Source organism: Aspergillus pseudonomiae (genome assembly GCF_009193645.1).
Source record: "Aspergillus pseudonomiae strain CBS 119388 unplaced genomic scaffold BDV37scaffold_27, whole genome shotgun sequence".
NCBI classification, from domain to species: Eukaryota; Fungi; Ascomycota; class Eurotiomycetes; order Eurotiales; family Aspergillaceae; genus Aspergillus; species Aspergillus pseudonomiae.
The window spans coordinates 336622-363355 of NW_022476019.1; the positions used below are offsets into that span (position 1 = coordinate 336622).

A 26734-nucleotide genomic window follows, 5' to 3' on the forward strand; every position below is an offset into this window, starting at 1 on the left:
AGGGCGATCTTTCCCTATGGTGCCGTGAAGACCTCACACCCTCTCTGAGACGAGCTCGGCCAAACACCATGCCATACGGTTAGATGAGCCATACGGCTGGCAAGGTATGGAGATGTGTCTAGAATTAGGCGCAATGATGTGTGCCAAGTCTATGCAGGCTTCTCTATTGGTGGCAAAGGGCATTTGGTGGCGGTTCCTTGTATTATCTGATCTGAGAAGATATTCTTAGCAGTACGGGTTCCCCACAGTTGCCCTGCGAAATGATACCAACATCAAGCAATGGAGCTGGTCGGCTAGCAGAGTACGGCGCCATTGCACTCGGTGATCGTCACGGTGCCATACCTCTGGCCACAGCAGATGTCCAAGTCAGTGCACAGGGGGTTTCCAGGGTCTGCCACATTCTTCTGCCGCAAAACGGTGGCCAGATCTCTGGCCAATGTGCCTTAGTGAAGAATGTCTTCAAGCTACCTGTCCAACATTATTACTATATAGCGCCTTGATGCCCTCATGGTTATGCTTTCGGTAGAATTTATACCATTTTCAACATCATATTACCCAGTCTATCACTTCAAGTAAAGCTAGAGTTCTAAAATGAGAACGTGATCCGCATCTTGATTCTTGTAATATTTGCTGCAGACACTAGCGAAAAAAAACTGAGAGAACGAACATCCAATATAATGAAGTAATCGAACCTTTACCGGAAAGCTCCCGAGCGCATGTATTGCACAAATCTCCTTAACTGTAATTTCAAACCTTGGTGAAAGGGTCTTTCCCCCTCGATGCTGGATCGTCGCTTTGAACCTCGATAGTCACCCCAGCAGCCCGTAGCTGAGATACATAGTGATCTCCCAGGGTGGCGGGCGTCAACACCCCACCACCAAGCTTGTGCGCCCATGTATCCTTCTGCCAAAGAAGAATTCGAGCTGCTTCTCCCAAGGCCGCAGCTGTGAATATGTACGGATCACTCTCGTAGCGCATCCGAACCAAGGCTTTTGACTTCAGCTTCGTGGCGGTGTCTGCCTCGGCGACACATCGATACTCGAACCAATTGTTCTCAATTTTACCCTGGCCTGCACCACTACCCGGTTCATACCAGAGCTTGGGCAGCAGCTTTCGAATAGGCCGTAGGAGGATCAACGGCGCCAAGATTACCCCCCCAAAATGCCACAGGATCGCCACCACGGGTCCCCATATCTTGAACCAAGCATGGAAATCAAAGTTGTGGCCATATGAAACAGTAGTTGGCTCTAGTAAGCCCCAGGACCTATGGACAATAGCTCGGTCAACCGGTCCTTGTGGTTGATATGCCATCCAGCCGAGTTGTTTGATCCAGAGTAGTCCGAAAACCTTGGTCCAGATACTAGTTCGTTTTATGGGCACGGTCGGCGAGGGTCGCTTTGGGGATAAGGCGTAGGGGGCATGGGCCTTGTAGAGATGGCGAGGGGAATTTAGCTCAAACGCTTGCAGAACGGAGGCCAATGTCCCGCCACTGATTCCACCCTGCACACTGTGGATGCAGACATCAACACGGCCAGTCTTCGTGCCGAAATGGCGGCGGATATAGTTGGCCGCGGCCCAGGTGGAAAGGTCGGATGGTACACAGTCGAAGCCACAGCATGGAATCATCTGGGTGCAGTCAGCTACAAATATCTCAGTGCGGTCCTCATGCCCATGGGATTTACAATGCTTCCGTTCTCTCTTGCGATGGTATCGTGCTGCTGAATCATGTCTTTCAACCAGGGCACCTCTCCAGTGCTATACATCGATTGTGAGCTTCTTTCATGTATTTTAGCACCCTGAAGACTGACCAATCCAAGTAATGCGTGGCATTACGAGCACAGGCAGCGAAGGTTTCCGAGCCGAACAGCGCGAATGGTCCCACGGTCGATATAACTAGCCGTGCCCTCTTTGCCAAGTCGTTAAGCTCTTTCTGGTTCAGCTGCACAATGATGGTATCTACTTAAAATTCAGCTATTGCAAAGGCGGATGGAAATCGGGCGTTCACGAACCGGGTGGCTGCCTAGATGAGCTTTCAGGCACTAGAGACTGAGCAAGGTGCTCGAGCTTTCCCTTGTTTCTTCCGGCGATAGCCCACTTCAGGTCAAGTGGCAGCGCCTTGAAAATATACCGCATCGTGAGTATACCTGTGTAACCTGTTGCACCTAACAAAATCAAGTCATATTCGCGTTTGGAAGGCATTCTGTAATAGATCAAAAGGGTCAAGCAACCTTCCGCGAGTTATTCCAACCCAGACGAGTGGAAAGTAAACAAGCATGTTACAGTCAGGGTCATGATTGTATAAATGGGCATGGAGCACAGCTCCTGGTTTACACGCGTGGGGAAACATTTCTCCAGAGTTTGGTTCACGATCGATTGTCGCTATCCCCGGACAGATTTGCGGATAGTATCACATGTGGATAGCCGAAGGATCGGACTGATAATTCCTCCGATTCTAGTGCCAATGTATGGGAAACCCTATTGTGGCTAGCGACTCGGATTATGTTGCCACCCTGCAGCCTAGTCGGATGGAGAGATATTTGCGAGATCATATACTGGGTATTCTAACATTTGCGATCATTTGTAACTCTGTTTTACTCTGGGCTGCGGAATTAGAATGGATTCTGCACGGTTCGGCCCACCTGCTTGCCCGGCGCATAGACGAAGATGGGGTTTTCTGTTCTGGAATCAGGATCGGCGTACAGGCACAAGTGGGGCCGTCCAGATTTGCGACCATGGCGCAATGAGCGCTGCAACTCATGGCTGAGCAATGGCCGAGGTATTCTGATCGGACACTTGGCACTGGCGATCGTTGTGACCCCTTTTCCTGCCGTTTGTAGCCCTGACTCTTTGGACCTTTCCCAACCAAGGAAAAAGGAAAGGAACACTCCATCTGCTGTACTGACTTCTCCAAGGTGGCAGGGTCCGGTGATAAGGATTACAAACTTGAGTCCATTTGAAAGGCGTATAATTGCATGAAAAGTGGCACGACCAACAAACAAGATCCACCAGACTACCTACGCGCTACGCAGCACATGTGACCCATCTGTTATAAGGAAGATTGAAGCAGTTCATCGCGTATAATTAATAGCCTTCCTAGAACAATGCGGGGGTCTGAGATAAAACCAATCACACTGCGACGGACGCTAGAAACGGCATCTGGGGTAGGTTGGTATTGTATAAACTCACGCTACCCGATTCCTTCTGAACAGTAAAGGCAGGTGACAGAGAGCTAGATACAACCCCTGATAGTCACCGATGCCCTCGCTTCTTACGCGAGACCTGTGGACGCTGTGGACGTCCTTAAGCAAGTGTGGCATGCCGCTAGGGTGCGGAGTCACAGTGCTGGTGGCCCACCTTGGCCGTGGTTAATGTTACCTTCCCGCCGTCATTCAGGTGCTTGTTGTTACGATGTGGTGGTTCATAAGCGAGCTGGACCCGCTTTTCTCATTAAATCCAGCGACGTGTCCCCACGGCCCAATACTAGTGCCGGGGTGGTTTGGTGGGTCCGGTCGCCGTCTAGTTCTTCAGGCGATTGACAAGGAATGTAACCCTGCTTTACGTTATGCAAAAAGGGGAACTGGCCATTGATATATAACCTCTCTGTAGACCCTGGATCCGGATCGACACTCCCTCTCCACCCCATTCCTCTTTTCTTTGATAACCCCCCGGGATTGAGTCAATCCCTCAATTGGAATGCTGTTTTCTCGCAATTCTCTTGTATCGCTGTTCGCGGTGGTCGGCACACCTTCAACGGGGGTGTTGGCTCAGGATGCCGAGGGCTGGTACAAGGCTCATCCAGGCATGTCGCGTATCAAGCAGGTCAATCAAGACACGCATCAAATTGTGGACGAATTCGGCCGTACGCGGTTCTTCCACGGAACCAATGTAGTGATGAAGGAGCCCCCATGGCATCGGCCCTTGGAGTGGGTGCCTGGCGTCTCCTCCTTCGGCGAGCAAGATGTCCAAAACTTGCATGACCTGGGTCTGAATATTGTGCGCTTGGGCCACAGCTGGGCTGGTGCAGAGCCTGTGCGTGGCGAGTACAACCAGACCTTCCTGGATATCATGAAGCAGCAGACCAAGATGGCCGAGGACCATGGTCTTTATGTCTTGGTGGATGTGCATCAGGACTGCCTGGCGCGGCAACTTTGTGGCAACGGTGCACCGGACGTAAGTAGCCGTAGGGAGCAAATTGGCTGGGGTTGATGCTGACACGGCTTGGTAGTGGTTTGTGCAGAAGGACTGGGTCTTGAGCGGGAAGATGTATCCGTATCCCCTCAAGACAACGCCGTTCCCTGTGGATGATCGTGGCTTTCCCACACCGGAGTCGCTGTGCGGCACTGTGGATTGGGCTTTGAGCTACACATCGGTTGCGATAGGCAATGCATTTGGGCGGCTATACAACAATTATGACGGGCTGGGCGATGCGTTCGCGGCGTACTGGAAGAAGCTGGCGTCCGAGTATGTGCAGACGACCAATATCGTCGGGTATAACCTGCTCAATGAGCCGTGGGTGGGCGACACCTGGGCCGATCCGACACTGCTGGTGCCTGGGGTGGCCGACCACAAGGTCTTGGAAGGGCTCTGGAACCGCGCAACCAAGCAGATCCGTACGGTCGACAATGACACGCTCATCTGGTTCGAAGGCGCCACCCTCGACGTGTTGTCAGGCTTCAATGACGTCCCTCTCGGCGACGGCTCCAAGTCGGTGCACTCATTCCACTACTACAGCCCGCCGCAGATGGGCTCGATCTCCAACACGCTCGACAACCGCCGCAAGGACAACGAGCGCCTTCGGACGACCGGTGTGCTGACCGAGCTCACGTTCTGGATGGGCGACGATAAGCAAATGCAGGACCTCGCAGACGCCATGTCCGCGACCGATGAAAAGATGGTTTCCTGGATCGGCTGGGCGTACGAAAATCTGTACGATGGCACGTCTGGTCAGCCACACCCTGAGCTGGCCACGCACTACAGCCGTGCATACCCGGCTGCTGTCGCGGGCACCCCAAAGAGCTTCAGCTTTTCTGAGAGTTCAGCCACCTTGCAGCTGAAGTTCACGTCTGATCCCAATATCGATGCGCCCACCGAAATCATCCTGCCCCCATCTACGTTCCCCAATGGATACAGCGTCCAGTTCTCGCCCGAGGGTAGCTTGGTCCAGTACGAAGTTGACAAGCGTACCTTGGCGTTGTTCACATCGGACAGTGTCAAGGATGCTACCGAGATCTCTGTCACAGTGACCCGTAAATAACATCATCCATAGTTTGCCTGTAGGAAACCTAAGTACTCACAATACGGTAGTTAGGTTTAGCGTCCAAATATAATGTGTATATCTTGACTGCAGCGATGCTCCTTTGCTGGGATCTTCCTGTGCAAGAGAATTCCTTAGTTACTAAGTCGTTTCTATTCACGAAGCTTTGGAGGGCTAAGTGACACCCTGACCCAGGGTTCCATCCGAGGCCGTGCGGGAAGGTCAACCACGGCCAGTATCTCCACGCCCGAGGGGATTAGCACCAATGCGGGGTAATTCCTGCTAGCCGAGGGCGCCAAGCGGGGTTAATATAAGTTTATATACGCACCGCAGAGCATCGGGGATCTAGTCACGAGTAATACAGATCGCGAAGGGCATGATGGCCGGTCCCGTCAGACAGCCCATTGACCTGGGTGCCCTAGAAAACTATATTGGGCAACACAACCTGGAAATAACGCCACCGCTGGATCTGAAGCAGGTACCTAATTTACCCCCGGACTATGCTATACCGCCGTCAAAGAGGATGAACAGGAGTTAAATATTCTTTTTTATCGTTTTTGTGGGCTTTAGTTTGGATTTGGCCAGTCCAATCCAACGTACCTACTCACAGATGCGAAATCCCGACGATATGTACTTCGAAAGAAGCCACCAGGCGAGATCATTTCCAAAACGGCCCACCAGGTAGAGCGCGAATATCGGATCCTGCACGCCCTTGAGAAGACCGAGGTTCCAGTGCCCAAAGCCTATCTTTTATGCGAAGATCCGACGGTAATCGGCACTGCGTTCTACATTATGGAGTTCTTGGACGGCCGATTTATCACAGATCCGTACATGCCCGGAGTGACCGCTGAACAACGCCAGGAGATGTAAAGCTCCAATATTCATATGACCTTGTGCCACAGGCTGACCGGAAGTAGGTGGCGGGATGCAGTGAGAACTCTGGTCAAGCTGCATACCCTCGACTATAATGCGGTCGGCTTAGGGGGATTGGGTAAGCATAATAACTTCTATGATCGCCAGATTCGAACTTTTACAGCAATAGCCAAGAGCCAGTCAAGGGCAGTGAATGTCGAAACGAATATACCCATTGGCGACCTTCCACACCTGGGGGAAATTGCGAGTTTTTTCAAGACGAATCAGCCTAAAGATCGCTCCACCATCGTCCACGGGGACTTCAAGATCGATAACATCGTCTTTCACAAAACAGAGCCAAAGGTAATCGGGGTGTTAGACTGGGAGATGGCAACCATCGGGCACCCTTTATCGGATATTGTTAACCTTCTGTCCCCGATTTTCCAAGAATCTGGACCGGGTGCGCCAGTACTCCGTGACCAAACTAGGAATTCTATACCAGGTCTTCCTAATCTCCATCAGTGTCTGAGGTGGTATCATGAATCAGGATACAAGGCAAAGCCGGACCTCAACTGGGGTATTGCATTCGCTCATTTCCGAGGTTGTGTCATCGCACAAGGAATAACAGCACGATACGTGACAGGCCAATCCAAGAGCCCCGGGGCGAAAGAATGGGCAGACAGCCTTGAATCAAGAGCGCAGATAATGTGGGAAACGGTCAGTAAGCTGCGCGAGAGTTACATCCGAGAGCAAAAGCTGTAAATACCACTGCTCAAGCGTTCTATACTCCTAATAAAGCGAGAGTGGTTTGTTTTATATACAAGCATGCTTCCGCGTAGCTAGCGGCCCAATAGTTCAAGGATTTACTCGAATCCCCAATAGACACATCCAACACAGCAGCCATAAACGGAGACGAATTCGAACCGACCTTCGTATCCTAACACGCTGGATGAACCGTAGTTTTGTCACCAAGTCATTCATACTTCTATTAGAAAATTAACAGACTTGGCCCAATTCAAGTGAAGCCGAGCGGGACCGAGGTAGGGCTGCGGGGTTGAACCACACCGTGCGGAGCGGAATCTGGGGTAGATGTGGGTATCCATCAAGCACAGCTATAACGAACTATTATGGTTACGAAACTTCCATCCGCCTTAACACAATATAGACAGGAAACGTGATAAGAAATAACCCTTGGACAGCCATGAATTTTGATCTGCCTGCCCCCTTAGTCGCCCACCTTGACTCCCTTGACAAGTTCATCAGCTCGACCATCCTTCCTCTCCAACACTCCGGAGACAACAACCGTTTTTTTGATCATCGACGCGAGTATGCCCGGACGGATTGGGCTCAAGGTGGCCTTCCATCCCAAGAGTGGGAGGATTTACTAGGTACATCCCTTCCCAGCCCTACCAATGCCGGTCTTCAGCTCGGTCACCTTCAACAAGAGTACGATGCTAACAAAAACACCAGGCAAAGCCCGCCATCTCGCGGACGAAGCCGGGTTCTTCCGCTTTGCTCTCCCCACAATCTACGGTGGACAAGGCCACCCAGATACCAACCTATGGATGTCCGCCACGCGCTTCCACATGGCCTCACACCCCACGTACGGCGGGGGTCTAGGGCTCGCCAATGACCTGCAGAACGAACACAGCATCATTGGAAATTTCCCGGATGTCCTCATGCTTCACCACTTCGGCACCGCAGAGCAAAAACGTACCCTCATCCCCGCGCGACTTCGCGGAGAATTCCGCACCACCTTCGGCCTCACCGAGCCCGACCACGGCAGCGACGCGACCTTCATGTCGACGACGGCGACGCGTGTTCCGGGCGGGTTCAAAATCAATGGCGCAAAGAAGTGGCAGACGGGCGCGCACCACTGCACCCATATGATCATCTTCGCGAGGACGTCTGGCCGGGATGGATCGGCGAAGGGCATCACGGCCTTCCTGGTTCCCCGGGAGACAGCAGGGGTGGAGATTGCGAGCTATGAGTGGACGTTCAATATGCCCACAGACCACGCGACAGTGACTCTGAACGAGGTCTGCGTGCCTGAGTCGGCGGTTCTCGGGGTCGTCGACCAAGGGTTGGCGATTGCGCAGACCTTTGTGCATGAGAACCGCATCCGACAGGCGGCGAGCTCGTGCGGAGCGGCCAAGTTTTGTCTCGAACGTGCCATTGAGCGCGCACGCAGTCGGACCATCTGGGGGGAGGGAAAGAAGTTGGCAGATCACCAGGCGGTGCAGTTTCCGGTTGTCGAGCTCATGACACAGGTGGAGATGTTGCGGTTGTTGATTCTGAAGACGAGCTGGGACATGGATCGCGTGGTGGCTGAGTCAACGGATCATGCGTGGATCGCCATCGAGAGGCAGTTGAGTGATAAAGTGGCCATGTGTAATTTCTGGGCGAATCGGTTGTGTTGCCAGGCCGCCGATCAAGCGATTCAGGTATTGCTTCTCCTTCTCTGGTTTCTTGCTTGATTCATGGTGAGGCTGACTGGATAGATTCATGGTGGTGATGGGTACTCGCGCCACTATCCCTTCGAACACATCTATCGACATTTCCGCCGCTATCGTATCACGGAAGGTGCAGAGGAAATCCAGATCCGCAAGGTCGCAGCGTATTTGTTTGGATTTAAGGGAGAGGCTGGGCGTGGAAAAGGAAAGACAAAGCTGTAGATAACCTTCAGTTCATGTATCTGAGTGTACCCTCCACGAATCAACCCATCCAGTATCCACGATTGATAGAATATCCCCTCTTATCCTGATTGGTCACGAATAGGCAAACATTGTCAATGGAAGACACCAGAGGCGCGGTGAAGGGATGCATTGCCACACCGGACGCTGAAGGATCAAATGCATCGCAAAGTGACTTCTGGTTGGTGCCTGGGGCCAACTCATCACGAGACTTGCAACGAGGGCAACGCGTCAACAACGTCAATAACGGCAATGGTGGACACGCGAACAACGGCTCCTATCATCGTGAGACACTTGTGTGGATGTACTCTCCTTTGTTTAAATCATGCCCGCCCTAGAATTATCCGCTCTGGGGTCTCAACGTAAAGCGCAAGAGGAACTTCGAGAGCCGCAAACACGGCGACCTGGAGCAGTGTCTATTCGGGCTATTCTTCAGACCCATTCCAGGACACGCTTGTATGTCCGACCAATAGCCTGGGTTGCGGACCACCTGCGATTGTTACAGTGTTACTTCCGTCCGCTAGAAGCAGAAGACAGTTGCGGACAATCGTCATGCACAGCCTCACCGAAGCCCAAGTCCCGCCGCGACCCCGGCAATGTATGGCGCCGCATGCCTGGTGATATTACACAAAATAGGGCGGTGGATGTGAAATCCAAAGACGCTATTCTTGCAGCAACTCGGCTGTGCCGACCCACGTCCCTGGCGGTCCCGAAGTTGGCCCTCGAGACAATCCTTGAATCCTTCAACAACTTTCCTTTGCCGTGAGATATAGTCCCTATCCCCCTACGTTGATGACTTCTGACAAGAGTATAGATCAAAATGCCTATCATTATACTCCCATGGCCGCCACGCGGTACAGCTTCGCACAGATAATCTTTTCACGGGAGATTCCATTTCTCCAACTCTCGCCTACATCAGCTTCGACCCCATCAAACGTCTTCGCAGTGACTATGTGGATATACCACGATGCGATCCCCTCCGAAATGTCCCTGTTAGCAATATTAAACAGAAAAGGTTACGCTGGCTTGAGTCACAAAGAAAGGTGGAAGATCCATATGTAGTGGCGATTTCAATGGCGTTGGCCCAAGAACAGCGACGGATGCAGCAAGCACGGCAAAAGAAACAGGGGAGCGAAGTAATCCCCATGAATAACCCCGAGACCCTAGAAGCTCAAGTAAATGGATATGCCAACTGCGGGGGTACACAGGTCAATGCAGAGAATCCCATGCCCTATCTTGACGTGGGGATATCGACACCGCATGCAGCAAGTTCCTTCAAGGTATGTACTGCGATCCAGGCGACGCCCTATCTCCATTCCGACTGACAGGTCCATGGCAGAGGCCCAGGTTCTGACATTTGATTGGCTACCATCCCGCATTCTCTATGTATATACCGCAATCATTCCCGCCGAATTGACTGACAAGTTGGACAAACCGGCGAGCGCCTTACCCAGCTGTCCAGTGGAAATTAGATGGCGCGCAATCCCTCTCAAGCATTCAAAACGAGTGCTGAAGAGACTCCACGATATATTTTGTACTGGTTCATGTGCACGCTGCATTAGCAAGACGACTCGCGATTGCAACCAGAGTATTTCTGGAGTCTATTCGGTGTTGGGATCGAATGCTTGCATACCACAGAGCTCTAAGATGAGTTGTGATGGAAGGCAAAGGGTACACACTCTGGCTTTCGATCAATGGCCTAGATTATCTTCCTGAGCAAGCCCTGCAGCATGAGCCACGGCTTCAGACAACTCAACACAATTGTGGGCATCGTGGATCGTGATATGGAGCCACGAAAGGGTCTCTTGACGGCCGACCCGTCCAGAGTACGGTGATGGACACGGAGGGCTTTCGGGCGCAAGACTTTCGGTACGCGCCGGGTCGTTCCGCGGGATTCTCCATCGCCGGAGTAATCACGCGGCTTCGTACGCTAGACCAGGGTCTGGCAGGGATGTTTCTTTGTTGCTTCATTCCTTCGGTCTTTGAACTCCGACCCCCATTTTTCCTTTATCTTTTCCTTTTCTTTTCTTTTCCTTTTGCTGTTCCCGTTTCCTCGCTCGGATATATTCAGGACCTGCGACGTATTCGTTGTGTTACAGCTCAGAGCAAAACCTCTACTTGGATGTCCATCATGGCTCCGTCTTCTCCCACGAGTCTGTCCCAAGCCTTGGACTTTCCGCTGTCCACCGGCCCCTCAACCACGCTGCAGCTCCCCTCGGACATTGGCATCGGCAATGGTATTCAGACATCCTGCCTCCTCCAGGACCTTTGTTTTTGAGAGTGAACTGACTCGTCGGGCTCGGTGACAGTGACGATTGGAGGCTATATCGCCTGTGCAATGGCCAAATATGCCCTCCACTATGCCCGCCACCATCCGAAGATGCAGCATCAGGTGGATCTTCGCTCAGCGGTGGTGCAGTTCTATCGGCCCGTGTTCCCTACCAAGCTGATGACAATGACTTTGCGGGAGGTCAGTGTTGGCAAGGGATGGTCTACCCTGCGCGTCGAGTCATTCCAGGGTGAGAAGTTGACGACTTCGGCGGATCTGGTGTGAGTAGACGCCTGCATATGGTGGCATTAAATGGAACAAAGAGAGAGCACTGACAAGAGTGGCGGGGTTGTCAGAATCACCGATTTTTCAATCGAAGGCGTAACGCTTCAAACTGGCTGGCGTCCCTCACCGCAGCCCAAACCCATAGACCTGACGAAACTCGCGACCGACAGCCATCCCGACTGGATCTCCTACCACTGCGCCTTCTACCCCGATGGGTTCCGACGGGGCCATTCCTACGCCAAGGCCTTCATCCCAAGGACCCCACGGGGCGAAGCCACTTTCATCGAGGAATGGATTGAACCGGGCTGGGATTGCCACCCACAGGGCTCGCTGGTCCGGAAAGGGACAGGAACCGATACCTACGCGCGCTGGACCAATGAGATGATTCAATTCATCGTGGATATGCCGCTTCCAGTCCAAGAAAACCTTTTCCCGCCCATAGAAGGCAAGCCATCGACCGGAAGCATAGCGGCCACGCTCGAGTTTGCCGAACAGCAGCAGAACGCGCGCCAGGAAGGCCGAGAAGATTGGAGAGCACTGGAGGATGACGGCTCGAAGAGACTCAAGGCCAGAATGGTCAATGTCTCGTTGATGTTGTCCACGGAGATCAAGCCACGGCTGCCTCCGGAGGGCGTTCGCTGGCTTTACCTGCGAAACGAATGCAAGCGCATTCTGAATGGACGGATGGATATGGAGGTTTTGTTGTTTGACGAGAAGATAAATTTGATTGCGATCAGTCATCAGACAGCGGTCTTGATTCCTCCGGCTTCTAAGATGCAGAAGTTGTAAACTTGCCGTCGGGGTTATCAGTGTCAGCTGCAGATGTGACTCGTTACATAGTGACGGTGGCTAAACCCTCAATTGTAGATGGAATAGTCTGCGTCGCAAATTCTATGTGCCAGCCTATATACGATGTTTCTATTTCCTCAGCAGCCACCTATGCCCGCCCCTGTGTCGCTGAAATCCCGGATCCTTTGCCCACCTACGATCTCAATTCTCCCCTGGACTCTTATGCTCATTCTTCAACTGCCCCTTCATAATCTGCCTCGACCTCCACTCATTCCATTCATCGACCGACCTTGTCTCATCTTGCTCCCCAGGTTTCAACGGTGGCACAATCCCCCCCACAAAGCGTGCCAACGACGCATCCTGTCTCGGCCGCAGCAAATACGCCACACTTCTCCGCGGGACCATCGCCTGGGCCCCTGGGGCCGTCACGACGCGATGAAGGGAGCTGCGCAGGAGCCCCCCAGTCCACTGCTCGAGGGTATCCGCGACATTGACGACTGCACAGCCAGGCTCCGGGCGGATCAACTGCCAGTTCTCGTGCACATTGGCCGCGCCCGGGGGGAGGACTTGGAGCCCCCCCGCGACATTGAAGAGTAGCGTCATGATGCCCATATCGGTGTGACCGCCAAAGGAGATTTGACCGTAATTGGGCTGCTCGGTGCTGGGAGGGGTCCAGATGAGACGGACGAGGGTGCCAGAGGGCTCAGTCGACGGACACATCGCTGACAGGGTTCCGGGGGCGATGCCGAGGGCGGTATCCAGGCTCGTGAGAACATGATGCAACACGGCGTGGCTGCGAGATATAAAGTCCCTGGTCTGGACCTTCTTGCGAGTGATGGTTTCTGGGTGAGGGAGCTGGCTCTCCAAGGAATCATTCCCTAGCACATCATCCTGGGCAAGAGAGTAGACGTGGATGTGGTCGAATTTTCCGGGCTCTGTCTTCGTGGTGCCAAGGGATTTATACCTGATTTGCTTGTTAGGAAGGTATGATAAAACGGAGCAGGAGCAGCCCATACCGCGTAAAATCGGGTGGCTTGTGGTGGTATCTGTTCAGAGCTTCGTAGTCCATCTCCGACAGGTCGGCCGTGAGATCAAACATTTCTTCCGCGTCCTGCATCATTGCAGTTCCTTGGTCCGAACCTCTCATGTCCAGCAGAAAGAAACCCCACTCTTGACATGCTGAAAGCAGCTTCTGTGCCTCTGCTGGACAATTGCGCTCCAGTGCTGAGAGAGAAACTTTCGTTAGGGGAACCACGGGCAGATCTGGAGGGAAAGGTGGGCATTGCGCAAAAAGCTTGGGCGTTGGCATTGCTGTTGAGGTACTGATACTACCTAGTAAAGATGCGGCACTACGCGACATATATATATTAGTATAGACTGAATAGAGTAAAAGAGAGCAAGGCTCCTTACACAACAAAAAATACGGCAACTACACCCAAAGTAACAGTCTGACATTGACGAGGGGAAGACACACTTTTCGTCTATACCGTCCATTCGCATTCACGCTGCGTAGATGTGGTTAGTTTCTTAGTACAAAAAGAGCCCCAAGCCTTGGCGCCACGTTCGGGATGGGGTAAGATGCGAGTGGCTGTCAACGTCATGGCGTGGCACGGTGGTATATGGAACAAGGAAAGTACCATGCAGCCCTCTAGTACTCAGAATTAGTCCAATGAGCTGAATTACTACGGGACGGGGCCATTCCACCAAGCTGCACTGACACATGCCTCCGAAACAAGGCCAGGCAGAAAGAGGCAGACTGCCATTAGCGCGAATTGCCGCCCAGGTTTGATCCGATTCTTTATCTAGCCACATCTCGCTTACCTAGGATGTTGACCCTATGAGATTGCGATCATGACACCCTGGCGCAGCTCGTACACACTAAATACACTACTCTGTACCCACCGTTGAAGACGGGATCGACCCTGATCCGCTACTCTTCCCCAGCCGCCCGAGTCATGCAAGTTGCCCGACTCGAGGGTTTCCCCTGACCACATGGAGTACGTGATGTAACGTGGGTGCGTTACGCGGTCTCAGGCGCTAATTAATTTACATACAGTCCCGAGCGAGAAACCAACGAGATGTGGGATATTATCATTTTGCCCCACCGGAGAACGAGTCTTTAGTAATGCACATTGGGACCTTCATGAGTGTCTAGAGCAGACTTGCAGCTGGAGGCAAAACGGCTTGGCATGAAACCAGTGAGCTAATCCGTCTTGTAGCAGCCCTAATCCCCTCAACTCCTTCCCAAACCCGTTCACCTTCTCGCGCAGAAAGACCAAGAGCAAAGGTACCTCTCTCAAAGGTATCGCACAAAGAAAGAGAGTATAAACAGCCGTAGAAAGACAGAGCTCGTGTTTCACATCGGTTGGTCGTGATGGATCAGAACGACAACCCAGAAAAGGAGGGGATGGTCGCGTCACTTACGTGGTCGTGCTATGCAGAGTAAATTGTCCAAGTGTTCCTCCCCCCACTATCCATGCAGATTGTGATTCAACGTGGCTAAGGGCTGATACAGTGTTCGTTTGTTATGAAGCTTTACCATGGTGGTGCCTCACCAGTCTGTTCAAATGCATAGATATGGCTCTCTGTGGCTCGCCATCGCCGATACATCCTAATAAAAGCAACGGAGGGTGCATTGCCAGGCCCCAATCACAACTACGCCCACTTGAGGTGTGATGCTGCTGAACTGCAGTGCTTCCTTGAGATATATTACTTGGGTTCAGCTCGCCAGAGATCAAATGCAGGTCAGAACCAATCAAGCCGCCGCATAAACCTTGCGATTGCATATATTGACTGATGTGATGGCGGTGGTAACATCCTGCCTGCTCAAGCTGAACATTGCAGGTTGATGGCAATATTCATCCCCCCTTCCCCCCCTCCTCTTTACCTTTTTCCACCTCGGAATTTCTTATAAATTCGACGATGTGGCATCCTGTGCTCCCCATCTCTTTCGATTTGACATCGTCTCTTAAGGTCCCTATCCACCATGGCAGCAGCACATCCGGAAGGGGAAGTGTACTTCCAGCGATCAAGCCTACGGTTTAGCAACAATCTCGGCTTTTTCGATGCTGAGAATGCGAACCATTTTTATTCTCATTTTCTCATTGAGTGGGTTACCAATGAGGCCATGGCGCGAGAGGTCCGTGGTCTTCCAGAGCCCAATCATCGCGGCCCTCGATCTCAGTACCTGCGTGAGAGGCCATCCGGGGTACCCAGGACCTGGTTCGGATTTTGGAGCCATCTCCCTGTGAGCTACGGCAGCAACAACAATATCCGCCGCTGGGCCCAGATCCCACTGGAGAGAAACCCAGCCGAATTCAGGGATCGTGACCGCGGAGGGGCCCAGAAGGTAAGTTTTCGGAGCGCTTAGAACAGTATTCATCAACGTTGAGTAGCGAGTAGAGGCTGATCTGGCTAGGTTCGGGTGCATCCCTGTCCTCTGCCGACGGAACAAGAACAGTGGATATGGATTGATGTAAGCCATTGCTCAGTACAATAGCGACGTGTATTGAACCTAACCTACCCCGTACTCCCTAGCTCGTCACGCCCATTCGGGCCATCTACTTTCCATTGTCCCAGCAAGCCGACCAGGACTTTCCCCAGCTTTGCACCTACGTCCAGATTAACTTCTACCATCAATCAGCGCGAGACATTTGGCGTCCCAGAATAAACCGATTTCTTAGTCACGAGTTCACCCCGGAGTTCGGAGTAGGCTTTGCGTGGGGCCACAGTCTAGGAATCAACGTGCAAGGTAAGTGCACCTGGGGATGTCCGCCGGACCTGATGAAATATACTCACGAGGTGGTTGTTGAAGAATGCATCAAGCTGCTGGCCCTAACACCAAGGCTACGAGTGACGAATATCTGGAGAGAAAAGCTCATTGTCATACGAGAAATCGGTGACATCGCGACGGGGCATTTAACGCCACAAGTGCGCCCCAATCTGAGTTTTGACTTCATTAATTTCATCAACGCGAATTTCGCCGTGGATGTAATCTGGAAGCCGGTGCCGCCCCGAAATTCGTTTCTGCTCAACCTCATCGAGAACGTGGTCTCCGCGGGGTTGGGTCTTGTGCCGGGCGTAGGGCCCCTGTTATCGGCGGGATTCTCGGTGGCATGGCTGGCCATCACTGACCCGGAGGGCTTCACGGAGTGGGCGAAGAATGGCGGCTGGGCTCTGACATGGATTGAAATGGTCATCGGCAGTGCCGACTCCATGAATGGTTATATAGACCCGAACTGGCGAGGCAGCCCCCGACAGCTCATGGCCACCGAAGAAACTACGGACGATCAGGAGGGCCAAGAGATCCAGGAGGTAGACTGGGACCACATTGGCCCGTCGGACCTTCTTCTCGATGGTCTTCGTATTATGGCCCACTCGGCAAAGGGCACCAAACCGCCCCTTGATGACCACCTGCACACCGAGATACTGAGACGTGCTGTCGAATGTAGGAATATGAGTCATTCCGAGGCGCTTGCAATCGAGCAAGGACTGAGAGCAGAGCCTGAGCCGACTGAACCAGAGGAATTGGAAGATTCAGAGTCAGACTCAGATAACATTCAACGAACAGAGCGTGGCATTGTGGCAGATTGACGAACTAGTATTTCACCATTCTTCAAACAATAAAATGCTTTCGGATTTCCGTTGTCTCCAGGAAGAGCGTTGTCACAGTAGGGCATGAGGCGTGAATATACTGCTATCATCTCCAGATAACAAAGTCATACAAGGACATCAAATCTGTCCTACTGTACATGGATTCCGGAGTGTACTCTCGATCCTGCACGTATTAGTGTATAAGGCCACTATCGGATCTACGAACTACGAAAATGATAACCAGGCAGCGCATGGCACTGCTTTCGCCTTGATGATTAGTAGACAGCTGATACTTGGCCACGCCTCCGCCGATAGTATAACACTTGAAACTGCAAGTAAATTATGTCAGGATGCTACAAGTACCCTGAGAGAGTGATGTAACTCGAGCGCTAGACTCTAGGTAAAAAATAGGCTCGCCTAGAAACCTAGTATCGGAAATGATATTCGATATCAAGCCCAGTTCCTTGATCCTCCCTCTTAATGTGTGCCTAGCTGCTGCTCTCGTTCCTCTTACCAAATTCTGCGAGGAATTCTGTTCGTTTGAGTAAGCATGAGCGAGATTTGTTGCTGGATGGACGTGCAGGTGGGAGGTAACATACCGCCGAATGAAACTCTGCCATCGCCGTTAAAGTCCAGCTTTTTGACCCATGCTACAGCCTCTTCGTCGGTCATGCCTAGACCCTTTTCGTTTGCAATACCAATGAGCTCATAAGGGTCGATATAACCTAGCCGATAGAATGCGTGAGATATTCCAGGCCGTAGTTCACGGAGTAACGGACTTACCATCATAGTCCTTGTTCTATGATGTTTACTGACATTAGCAGAGCTTGTACAGATCGATCGCATGCACTCACCAGCTTCTGGAACTCCTCCTTCCATTTAGCGATCTCCTCGCGTGAGTAGGCAGGCTATCATACAGGGAAGGTTAGCAAAAGATCTGGAGATCGAACTTGTGGTACGCAACTCGCCATTTTCTCGTTTGTTCAATGTGTGGTGCTTCACTTTATAGAATTGGGAGGTTGCAACAGGATCTAACTTGACTTTGCGCGACGAGGCAGATTAAATAGCCAGGCCAATAGACTAAATAGGGTCTGATTTGCTTGAATATGTGATAGACCAACCACTGCTCCGACTAATGACACACGCATATGACCTCGTTTCTGCCTGATGTAGCGCGGCATGCACGGTGCAGAATGATGTGGCACCAAGCAAACATGCTAATCGTCTCCCCTCCTGGAATAATCCAAGAGACGTCGAGGTTGCAGTTTGAATCCAAATCTATTGTAGATTGTCGGAGAGGCCAGCACATTAACAGGTGATGATGAATTTGCAATACAAATTGACCACGATCTCTACTTTACTGCCACAGACTTGTATATCGACTACCGTGCGCAATGATTGAAAAGATTCACTGATGACCTCGATCTGAAACTGCGCCTACAGCTTTACACAGCTGCGATTGACTCTCCGAGGGCAGCCTCAAGCTTCATATTCCCAAGGCTTTCGGCGTTTTGGCTACAAGTCGAGATGTTGTTGGTTGTACGATGATCCTTTCCGACGAGGGCACTTACATGCGCAAGGCATGTGGGGTTGCCTGGAACTTGCTTCTGGGACCAGCGAAGTTGAGTTATTCTCTTGATGTCAGCCACACAGTCACGCATGGCTTTCCATACTGCTACTCTCCATCGAATGTGTGACCTAATATTGCGCCTTTCACGCCGCTGGGCTCCTCGAATAATGGATTTGCGGATGCGTAGGGTCCGCGTCAGCCTCAGTGGCTCATTGGGTCGAATGCTAGTATCTCTATGGCACACGCTCATCAAGTTCTGCGAACAGGTAGTCCATCGGTAGATTTACCCATTCTGTATATCGAATAAGGTGTACTGGAAACATGGAAAATACTCGGTAAAACGATGCTGGTTATACTTACTAGATGAGAGCACGGGAGATACGGAACCTGATCTAGAACAAGGTCGCTGATCGAACATCCCAGAGCTGATTGCAGAGTACTCCACGAAGCCAAGAACAAGCATCCTTTTCCAGATGGCCCTCGGTACAGAGCCATTCTGATTGATAAGATCACATGGCTTAATCTGGATAGGGTGAGGCAGATTCTCACCTACACGAACTCAGGTCTACCTGTCGTAACTATTGAGACACTCCGCCCCAACCACAACCATTCTGCACCAACTTCCCCAGGTCAAAGCTCGGATCCGGCAGACCCTTCTGTAAATGGCTTCTTTGAAAGCTAAACAGCGGGTCATTTCCAACTACAACACTCCGGCGGCTCTTGAGACCTCGGGGATCGACCCATTCGTCCGGAACCCAACATCATCAAATGTATCCCCTATCACGACCAAACATTGCATCAGTGGCTCTGGGTCTATTCCATCTACACTTCTTCCGCCATTACCAAGGAAATATATCTAAAGGGGGAGGGCTATCGCCTGATTGAATTTTTGAATCGGGACAGGTACACCCATTGCTGCGTTCAACGCAGTCACTGGGTATACCGAAGTCAAATGATTATGGTCGCATGGACGAACCATGAGTGTCAATGTCGACGCTGCACCAGCCACTGTATCTCCCACATGTTGGCCATCATCTGTCGAACACTGGTTTTCCCTTGACGTAAATGAGATTGGACTCAACTCCGCTTTGACCGTGAAGACCACCTTGTCGCGTATCGAGCTGAGCACTCTGAAGTCTTGGACCAATATTAGTAAACTCGGAAGTGCGAGGGCCATTGGCTGTTACAGGACAGCTGTTGATCTCTCTCTTAGAGACATAAAGCCTCTGGGGGCAATATCGCGGTGCATATCCACTCGTCTGGGATTGGAGGTAATTGGAGCTTGAAAATCAAGAATTTGGCTCGAAGGCTTTGACCTGGTAGCTGTGTCACCAATAGAGGTTAATTCATATTCAAATGAGGATCTCAATGGTAGGTTTCCATCGTACGGAAGGACGATCTAAATGCTGAAGATTGCAGAACTTGAGAATACAGGTGCCACTTGACTGTGGAACGAATTGACCACTCCGTGGTCTGTTATGTATAGATCTCAGGACGGACAGAATACTGATCCCTTGGGTCCTGCAGTTTCTCGTTCCGCGTGCAGAAGTAGATATGATCAGGTGGCGTTGAAAGGGGTTTGTATGGTCGTGATCGTGTTGTAGCAGACGGATAAAGGGTTTGGGTATTTGAACAGTTTCTCCTCATGTTGAAAGCCCCTTTTCGGGACCATGCGATTCAATCCAAGTGTCGGCAGTCGCTAATAAGAGATCACGATGTATGGCAGCTGTGGCTCATATCTGAATGGAACTGAATGAGATCCACTCCAACAGCTTGGCATAGCTACCGAGAAGTTGGCAGCAGAATAGCACTGGTTAGGTCTGTTGGTTAATCACACACTCATCCAGACGCTGCCTATGAGGGCTATGCAAATGCTCTCGTTGTTGCCTGCCTTAATGGTGACGGGGGCATAGTCCAAGGCTTGATCGAATATCGAGTTGATATGAACGTTGGTAGATCGGATAATGAGATGGTTCAAATCTCGTACGGTGCGGCGGTAGGCTCAGTTGACATCCACCAAAGTTATGGACGCCACAAATGTTGTTCCATGGACCATGGCAGTCATGTCGGAAATTTCCGCTCTAACTGAATTGTCGTATGATTGATCTGGTATGGGGAGAGATATTGACGCGCAATGATAGATTAATCCTTGATGAAGGAGAGGAGGAACAGTCAGTTCCTCGGTATTTAGTTTCAATGTTACTACTAGGATACTGTCCCGGGAACCTCGGCGGCGAGTTGTTTGTGCCGACTCTGTTTAGTTACCGGTTAAGCCCTCAGCGACAGAGCATGTTGACTCGTTCTGGCTAGCTCTACGGTGGAAACTCTGCGCGTTGGCCTTCGCCCGAAGGAGCAGAGAACGATAGAACGAGAGAGGCCGATAACGGTGTCCAAGACGTTAGGGAGAAGGCCATACAATTGTGAATTGCACGAGTGATTTCGTTGCTATGATCACATTCGACGAAACACGTCTTACTACCATTGCCAGAGAGTCATGGATCGTAACAATTCCCCAGAACAGCTACAGCCCTCTAGACTAACGGTGAGGTCATGTCCCTGTCGACCCTCTAGCTTGTGGGTCATGAATACGGCGTGGCTCGCCAGATCGCATCGGCAAGGTTTCCTCGCACGGCCCTCCAGCACGGACGGTACCTGGCGCAAATTGACGCCATTGGACTGTCGCTCCAACTATCCCTTCCAGCTCTAACCAGGCGGCTCCACCCCCGCATTACTAGTGGGGAACCCCAGAGATCGCCGTATCAAGTAGCTTATCCCTGCTCGGAGCGTAACCGATGTCGCAAGAACACAGTACCATGGCCTGGAATGTCATATAGGCGGGTGCGCAGAGTTTCCATGGACTACCCCTATAAGATGCTGAGGCCGCCATGAGCAGAGCTGGTAAAGAACATTAATCCTTTTGACTTGCACTGTCCTAGAACGTGGAGTCGTCAAAACAATCGCAATGACATCTGAAAACGGGAATATTGACCCAGCATGGCCACCTGGCACGGTTCGCATCGAAGGTATAGGCGAACCCCATATTTACCATTGATGGCCGTTTTGCTGAATGTTACGCATGACAGTGGCGTCCGAGTCCGACCGCAGTTCGAACGTTATCCTACAACCAAAACCCAGTCATGACCCCAACGATCCGCTGGTGAGTGTGAGCATCCGCGAAGGCCAGGAAGCCCCGCTGATATACAAGAGAATTGGCCCACATGGCGCAAGCACCTCAACTTTTCCCTAGTTTCCTACTATGTGATGATGGTTTTTGCATTGTAGGTCCTATTCTTTCCTGCCACATGTTTCTGCCTGTCTCACGAGTCACACCTCACCCAGAATCGATGTGGCGACGGTCACCTGGGGCCCTGTCAACGCCGAGCTCGGGTTCAGCTTCGAGATCCTGAATGACAGCTACGCAGCAGGATGTGGAGCGCTCTGCATCGGAAGCGTCATTATCATCCCCTTCGCCCTGAAATACGGTCGACGGCCGGTATACGTCTTCAGCACTGCCTTCCAATGCGCTATCAGCGTGTGGACGGCACGGATGATGAACGTCGCGGACTTAATGGTGGTCAATATCCTGAGCTGCGTCGTCGGCGCGTTGGCAGAGGTGCTGGTGCAGATGACGGTCGCAGATATCTATTTTGTCCACCAGAGAGGTTTGATGAATGGCATCTACGTCTGGGTCATGACCGTCGGAACTAGCCTGTCTCCATTGGCCGGCGGGTACATCGTGGACTCACAGGGCTGGCGATGGGTCTGGTGGTGGATGGTGATCCTATTCGGTGCCGGGCTGGTCGCTTTTCTATTTTTCTATGAAGAAACAAAGTTTGTTGCGACCCCTACTGAGGAGGTTCCTCCGTCCCTGTCACCAGTGAAGGCCCAAGACGGAAAGGAGAGTTTTGAACATCAAGAAAATGTAACAAGGGATGAGGAGAATCCACAGGAAGATAACAAAATGCGAATGGAAGCAGAGCTGGAGCACTGGATCGACCCTTCGATTCCAAAGAAGACCTATCTGCAGAGGCTTGCCTTGTGGACAATCTCACCAAGCTCCCTGGCCAACTTCGCACGTTATAGCTACGAGCCCTTTGTCATGCTTTTCACCATTCCAGCCATATTCTTTATGGCTGTGGTGTATGGCGCGATGACGGCCGCGGTGACGGTCACCGTCACAACGCTTTCATCGTGGATGACTCTTCCCCCTTATAATTTCACTGCCGCGCAGATTGGCCTGATGGGTCTCCCCTCATTCATCGGCACGTCCTTGGGAATTCTCCTCGCAGGGCCCTTAAGTGACAAACTAATTCTCCTTCTCGCGCGGCGAAACAATGGGATTTATGAGCCGGAGATGCGCCTATGGCTCTCCTTGGCATTTACTCCCTTTGTACCGGCGGGACTGATCATGTTTGGAATCGGTTTAGATAAGGGGCTTCCGTGGCCAGTGCCAGCGGTAGGCCTCGGGCTGGCCTCCTTTGGCTCAACACCACCCAGTAGCGTCGCTCTCACGTATCTGACGGATGCCTACACCGACGTAAGTTGCAATCCCAATCACATCTCCGTGCTTCGACTGCTCACAGATTTACTTGGATAGATCGTGGCGGGCTCTCTCGTCGGTGTTACCTTTGTCCGCAACCTCATCTCGACCATCTTTGTCTTTGCTTTGGCTCCCTGGATTGCTAGCTCCGGTTTGACGGGCTTTTACATTACATTCAGTGTGATTTTAACCGTCATACTTCTTGGCAATGCTTTGCTTATGATGTACGGGAAGAAACTTCGGGTTCTGGGCGCGAGAAGATATCGGTATTTTGCCGGGAAGCAGATCGACCTCCGCGAGTAGTTATATATGTACATTCTGTGCTGATGCAGCTACCAAGGGATAGTGCTAATGAGACCTGAGAATCAGTGAAGGATAGTGGTAATTATTGTAGTGTACTCAGCAATTATTGCTTCAGCAATTATTGCTGCGCACGTGAATATACACAGAAAGGCCTGCAGCTTTCCTATCTTCTTTGATCAATACCAGAGTTTGTAGCGACATACCACTGCAAGTTCACTCGGTTATATGACATGAATAAAAATGCGGCCATAGCGGGTCAGTGGGAATGTCCCATCATCCGTGCCTTGCAGAATGATCGAAATATTTTGGCCAGTTTGGGCATCATCTGGGATCGTTACATCCGCCCGATGGTTACCGGACTCAGTCACAGTCACACTGCCCGGGTATGTGCCTTCTTCGAAGTACTGCCACCAGGAGGTGGTGACGGTGCTGCCGTCTGGATCGCTAACCGCACCAGCCAGCGTTACAGTGGCCCCAGGATGTGCTTGGACGGTGGTTCCGTTCAGGATCTGCACCGAGGGTGCGTGGTTGGCCTCTTGATATTTCGGTGTCAGCGTCCACTGCATACGAGCCGCAAAGTCGTTCTGCACGGCCGCAGCCCAGCGGTCCGTTGTGTAGCTATTCAGCTCCGCCCCGGTCCTATTCTTCTCGCTTTCAACCAACTCCCACAAGTTCGGGGAGGTGCTGTTCTGCTTGGCTCGGCCGCCCCAACCACCGAGACTTGGGTTGGCCGGGTCATGAATGCCGGTTGTAAGTAAGGGGTTAAAGGCCACGTTGTCACCCTCGGACAGGAAGGCATACGGACCCAATGGCTTACAAAAACTTGACAAGTTCGCCGTATTTCGATCCCCGAAAGTGTCCATCGGGTCCCCTGGCATGGACTGGCCGTCGAGCCAGGAACGGTAGAGCCTCCCGTATGGTCCTGTTTCGATGTTCGCCTGAGTCCAGTCACCGGTAAAGTATATGCGGGCGTCTGGTAAGCCACGGACGTTGCCCTGGCCCTTATTACAGTTGTAGCCCCACGTACTGTATCCGGCCCCCAACTGCTCCACGCGGATCTGTGGCCAGTTAACGGAGATGTAGTTCGCATATGTTTCGTCCTGAAACCCGCTCGCCATGATGACAGCTCTCCGGGAGACGATGTCCTTGGTCTGCGTCCACTGCTGAGAGCCCGAGTACTGCTCCTCGATTGACTTCAACGCACGGGCGATGGTGTTGGTGCCACCCCATGCTTGCAAGTAGAGCGGTCGTGGATCTTCGTTGAGCAGTAGCGCACGGATGAGATTAGAACCATCCGAGTCATGATCCATTTCGCCCTCGAACTCGATATTGCCGATCTTGACTTTGGACAACAGCTCGTCAGGTGTCGGGTAGAATGGATCATGGTTCAGCAGATTTGGGAAGATTTCTGCATATGCTGGGACGACTTTATCTTGGATAGTCCGCGTCCCCGTCCAGCGCCATGTCCACTGTGGGGAGGTATACTCGCGGTCGGGCAAGAAGAACTTCGTGCCATTGCCGTCACCGGCCCAGTGAAAGCGGCTGGAGCTGTAGATGATGCCCTGTGTATCGAGTTCATTGGTGTAGAGTAGGTACCGGATGAGCGAGGCGAGGTCGTCCTGCTCCATATCAGTCGTGATGACGGTGCGCAGCATCCCATCCTGCTGGTCGCATATGCGTGGGCGGCCGTGAGTAACAGGCCGACCGCGAACAGGCGGCGGATGAAAAACTGCATTCTATGCATCTGAACAGTGCAGTCAATATAAGTGAGCTCAGGGTTCAACCATACAGCACCCCATCTCGCAAGCTCAGCCGGGCTTTATATTTTGGTTATAAGACTACCTCGACGGTTCCGACTTCCGCTTTTCGGGGTTTTTCTTGGATGTGGGGGATTTCCACCCCATATTGCGGGGAATCTGGGGAAGGTAAACTAATAAGGAAATCAGAGCCTCCTAAGTAGTCTGCCCTAGTGCTTACACTTGCCTTCTCCAGACGCATCGCTGAATCTAACTAGAGCTGCCTGGTTAGAATATCCTTTTCGGTCAGTCAACTAATCAGTTGTAGGGTTGATCGGCCGGGTGAGTTTGGGTTTTATTCTTCAGAGGTTTAACCTAAAACCATACATATCTAATTCTGTTTAGGTAATTTGACTCTTCATACTTGATATCGTTTGAAAAAGGGTATCAAGATATCTATATGGAGAATTAAAATTTCGAATGCGTTGTTGTTATCTTCAAGATTTAATATATTACCCACGTGGGAATATATACTGACTTGATACTGGGTCTTCTCGAGACACTCAGAATTTGAGGTTTTTGTCGTTCTAAGAATATTTAGAACTTTTTAATAGGGAATCTATGTATCTAAGGTATGTGGAATTGCATAAATATCGAAATAATTATATATCTATATATCAAAACATGGTGTACTAGTGCTCAATCGTTGTGGTGAATCTGTAATAAAATTAAATAATAATACGAGCGGTTCTACCGGCCAAGTTAGTTTATCCGGAACTAGGCCTGATTAAGCCCAATTCCGGGTATCCGCCGACGGAATTGACCAAGATAAGATCAGTGTGGGTTCAAGGCAAGCGAACGAGATTTAATTTAGGTACCGATACCCACCTTTTTACCTCTTGATCAACCACACGTTAGTGCAAGTCAATCCAAAGCCTTATACCGATTGCAGCAGGCTGTTTTGGCTTTTGAGGTTACCTGAATTCAGTGTCTGGTAACCTACTTTCGAGTACAAACACAACCGATTGGCTCACTTTTGGTGTTTTCCTGCACCGCAGAATGCCAGTGCAATGACGCTCATTACAATATTCTTTTCAACATTCCAGTTCACATTCTAACGGTCTGGTCTCAAATCAGCCATATTGAGCCGTGAGACAATTGTCGCCATCGCAAAGTCCCTACCCTAGCGGTTAGAGGTGAGCTGGCCACTGAAACCGCCAAGGGTGGCCACTCGGATTCTCACGCGATTCATCGTGAGGTTCGTGCCCCAGGGGCAGGGACCGTCAAATTTTTACTACGTTCGGTCCGTACTGAATTGTACAATCAAAGCGTGTTTACCACTCACCGTTCCCTTGCCCAGAACTACAATGGTCTGCCATTCCCTGAGGTGTGCCCTTGTTGCATAATCTTCGTACATTTTGATTTGCATGCATATGCCTCGAGTCACGCGAGAGCCGCACATGAATGCGTCTACTAAAAGGTCGATACGATGTGGTCAAATGTAGACTTTCTGTGGACAAAATATATATGCTGGACAGTGGATTGCCTTTGCAATACTACAGAACTCGAGTAATGTAAGGTGGAAGTCGATTTCGCAATCCGCAACGAAGGACCAGAGCCAATATTGTGTTGGAATGCCAAAGGGCGTTAGAATCTAACAAGCAAACCTTTCAATTTTCAACTGACTGCTGAGCCTCACGGGATTAGGTCATTTAGAAATGTACCTGCACCCTCCCAGAATCGATATTAATGTTCCACACTGACAAGGGACTGAGTAAGTCCCTATGATATGGCTTAAATAGCTATGTGCCTGTAGTACACACGGTCGAGGTTACGGGAGTTGATACGGT

At 51.4% G+C, this 26734-nt stretch overlaps 11 protein-coding genes across 11 annotated transcripts; 7 read left to right on the forward strand and 4 right to left on the reverse strand.

Moving 5' to 3' along the window:
• Positions 1–358: 358 nt before the first annotated feature.
• On the reverse strand, positions 359–2372 carry BDV37DRAFT_103758 (saccharopine dehydrogenase family protein). The gene is made up of 4 exons (XM_032078230.1): positions 2010–2372; positions 1809–1956; positions 1683–1755; positions 359–1626 (listed from the first exon to the last, which is right to left on the reverse strand). The coding sequence occupies exons 1-4, from the start codon at positions 2197–2199 to the stop codon at positions 748–750; spliced, it is 1290 nt and encodes a 429-aa protein (XP_031942251.1). The 5' UTR covers positions 2200–2372; the 3' UTR covers positions 359–747.
• Positions 2373–3693: 1321 nt separating this feature from the next.
• On the forward strand, positions 3694–5254 carry BDV37DRAFT_282462 (putative endoglycoceramidase; the record flags this gene model as incomplete). The annotated part of the gene is made up of 2 exons (XM_032087058.1): positions 3694–4170; positions 4226–5254. 2 exons carry the CDS (start codon positions 3694–3696, stop codon positions 5252–5254), a joined length of 1506 nt encoding a protein of 501 aa, XP_031942252.1.
• A 379-nt stretch (positions 5255–5633) lies between these two features.
• On the forward strand, positions 5634–7193 carry BDV37DRAFT_293610 (phosphotransferase family protein; the record flags this gene model as incomplete). Its single annotated transcript, XM_032089456.1, has 3 exons — positions 5634–5732; positions 5825–6120; positions 6172–7193. 3 exons carry the CDS (start codon positions 5634–5636, stop codon positions 6866–6868), a joined length of 1092 nt encoding a protein of 363 aa, XP_031942253.1. The 3' UTR covers positions 6869–7193.
• Positions 7194–7307: 114 nt separating this feature from the next.
• BDV37DRAFT_282464 (acyl-CoA dehydrogenase family protein) lies at positions 7308–8781 on the forward strand (the record flags this gene model as incomplete). Its single annotated transcript, XM_032087059.1, has 3 exons — positions 7308–7494; positions 7577–8550; positions 8608–8781. The coding sequence occupies 3 exons, from the start codon at positions 7308–7310 to the stop codon at positions 8779–8781; spliced, it is 1335 nt and encodes a 444-aa protein (XP_031942254.1).
• Positions 8782–9124: 343 nt separating this feature from the next.
• BDV37DRAFT_282465 (uncharacterized protein) lies at positions 9125–10153 on the forward strand (the record flags this gene model as incomplete). Its single annotated transcript, XM_032087060.1, has 3 exons — positions 9125–9561; positions 9614–10079; positions 10139–10153. 3 exons carry the CDS (start codon positions 9125–9127, stop codon positions 10151–10153), a joined length of 918 nt encoding a protein of 305 aa, XP_031942255.1.
• A 599-nt stretch (positions 10154–10752) lies between these two features.
• On the forward strand, positions 10753–12243 carry BDV37DRAFT_103837 (thioesterase-like superfamily-domain-containing protein). Its single transcript, XM_032078232.1, has 3 exons — positions 10753–11036; positions 11109–11349; positions 11425–12243. Exons 1-3 carry the CDS (start codon positions 10922–10924, stop codon positions 12140–12142), a joined length of 1074 nt encoding a protein of 357 aa, XP_031942256.1. The 5' UTR covers positions 10753–10921; the 3' UTR covers positions 12143–12243.
• Positions 12244–12343: 100 nt separating this feature from the next.
• BDV37DRAFT_271140 (oxidoreductase) lies at positions 12344–13451 on the reverse strand (the record flags this gene model as incomplete). Its single annotated transcript, XM_032084678.1, has 2 exons — positions 12344–13106; positions 13159–13451. 2 exons carry the CDS (start codon positions 13449–13451, stop codon positions 12344–12346), a joined length of 1056 nt encoding a protein of 351 aa, XP_031942257.1.
• A 1566-nt stretch (positions 13452–15017) lies between these two features.
• Positions 15018–16863, forward strand: BDV37DRAFT_103830 (uncharacterized protein). Its single transcript, XM_032078231.1, has 4 exons — positions 15018–15491; positions 15561–15617; positions 15680–15893; positions 15957–16863. Exons 1-4 carry the CDS (start codon positions 15129–15131, stop codon positions 16733–16735), a joined length of 1413 nt encoding a protein of 470 aa, XP_031942258.1. The 5' UTR covers positions 15018–15128; the 3' UTR covers positions 16736–16863.
• A 360-nt stretch (positions 16864–17223) lies between these two features.
• On the reverse strand, positions 17224–18396 carry BDV37DRAFT_282469 (EF-hand domain-containing protein; the record flags this gene model as incomplete). Its single annotated transcript, XM_032087061.1, has 5 exons — positions 17224–17267; positions 17335–17460; positions 17519–17534; positions 17590–17643; positions 18307–18396. 5 exons carry the CDS (start codon positions 18394–18396, stop codon positions 17224–17226), a joined length of 330 nt encoding a protein of 109 aa, XP_031942259.1.
• A 2464-nt stretch (positions 18397–20860) lies between these two features.
• BDV37DRAFT_293614 (major facilitator superfamily domain-containing protein) lies at positions 20861–23419 on the forward strand. The gene is made up of 5 exons (XM_032089457.1): positions 20861–21328; positions 21389–21462; positions 21513–21583; positions 21645–22842; positions 22903–23419. The coding sequence occupies exons 1-5, from the start codon at positions 21268–21270 to the stop codon at positions 23146–23148; spliced, it is 1650 nt and encodes a 549-aa protein (XP_031942260.1). The 5' UTR covers positions 20861–21267; the 3' UTR covers positions 23149–23419.
• BDV37DRAFT_293616 (uncharacterized protein) lies at positions 22936–24803 on the reverse strand (the record flags this gene model as incomplete). The annotated part of the gene is made up of 1 exon (XM_032089458.1): positions 22936–24803. One exon carries the CDS (start codon positions 24801–24803, stop codon positions 23370–23372), a length of 1434 nt encoding a protein of 477 aa, XP_031942261.1. The 3' UTR covers positions 22936–23369.
• Positions 24804–26734: the final 1931 nt, after the last annotated feature.

Coding starts and splice junctions, on each gene's coding strand:
- BDV37DRAFT_103758 (XM_032078230.1), bottom strand. CDS start 2,199: ATGCCTTCCAAACGCGAATATGACTTGATTTTGTTAGGTGCAACAGGT. Junction 1,957..2,009: donor CTCATCTAGGCAGCCACCCG/GTTCGTGAACGC, acceptor AATTTTAAGTAG/ATACCATCATTGTGCAGCTG. Junction 1,756..1,808: donor GCCACGCATTACTTGGATTG/GTCAGTCTTCAG, acceptor ATCGATGTATAG/CACTGGAGAGGTGCCCTGGT.
- BDV37DRAFT_103837 (XM_032078232.1), top strand. CDS start 10,922: ATGTCCATCATGGCTCCGTCTTCTCCCACGAGTCTGTCCCAAGCCTTG. Junction 11,037..11,108: donor GGACATTGGCATCGGCAATG/GTATTCAGACAT, acceptor GCTCGGTGACAG/TGACGATTGGAGGCTATATC. Junction 11,350..11,424: donor ACGACTTCGGCGGATCTGGT/GTGAGTAGACGC, acceptor CGGGGTTGTCAG/AATCACCGATTTTTCAATCG.
- BDV37DRAFT_103830 (XM_032078231.1), top strand. CDS start 15,129: ATGGCAGCAGCACATCCGGAAGGGGAAGTGTACTTCCAGCGATCAAGC. Junction 15,492..15,560: donor ACCGCGGAGGGGCCCAGAAG/GTAAGTTTTCGG, acceptor TGATCTGGCTAG/GTTCGGGTGCATCCCTGTCC. Junction 15,894..15,956: donor TCTAGGAATCAACGTGCAAG/GTAAGTGCACCT, acceptor TGGTTGTTGAAG/AATGCATCAAGCTGCTGGCC.
- BDV37DRAFT_293614 (XM_032089457.1), top strand. CDS start 21,268: ATGACATCTGAAAACGGGAATATTGACCCAGCATGGCCACCTGGCACG. Junction 21,329..21,388: donor TGGCACGGTTCGCATCGAAG/GTATAGGCGAAC, acceptor TACGCATGACAG/TGGCGTCCGAGTCCGACCGC. Junction 21,463..21,512: donor ATGACCCCAACGATCCGCTG/GTGAGTGTGAGC, acceptor GATATACAAGAG/AATTGGCCCACATGGCGCAA.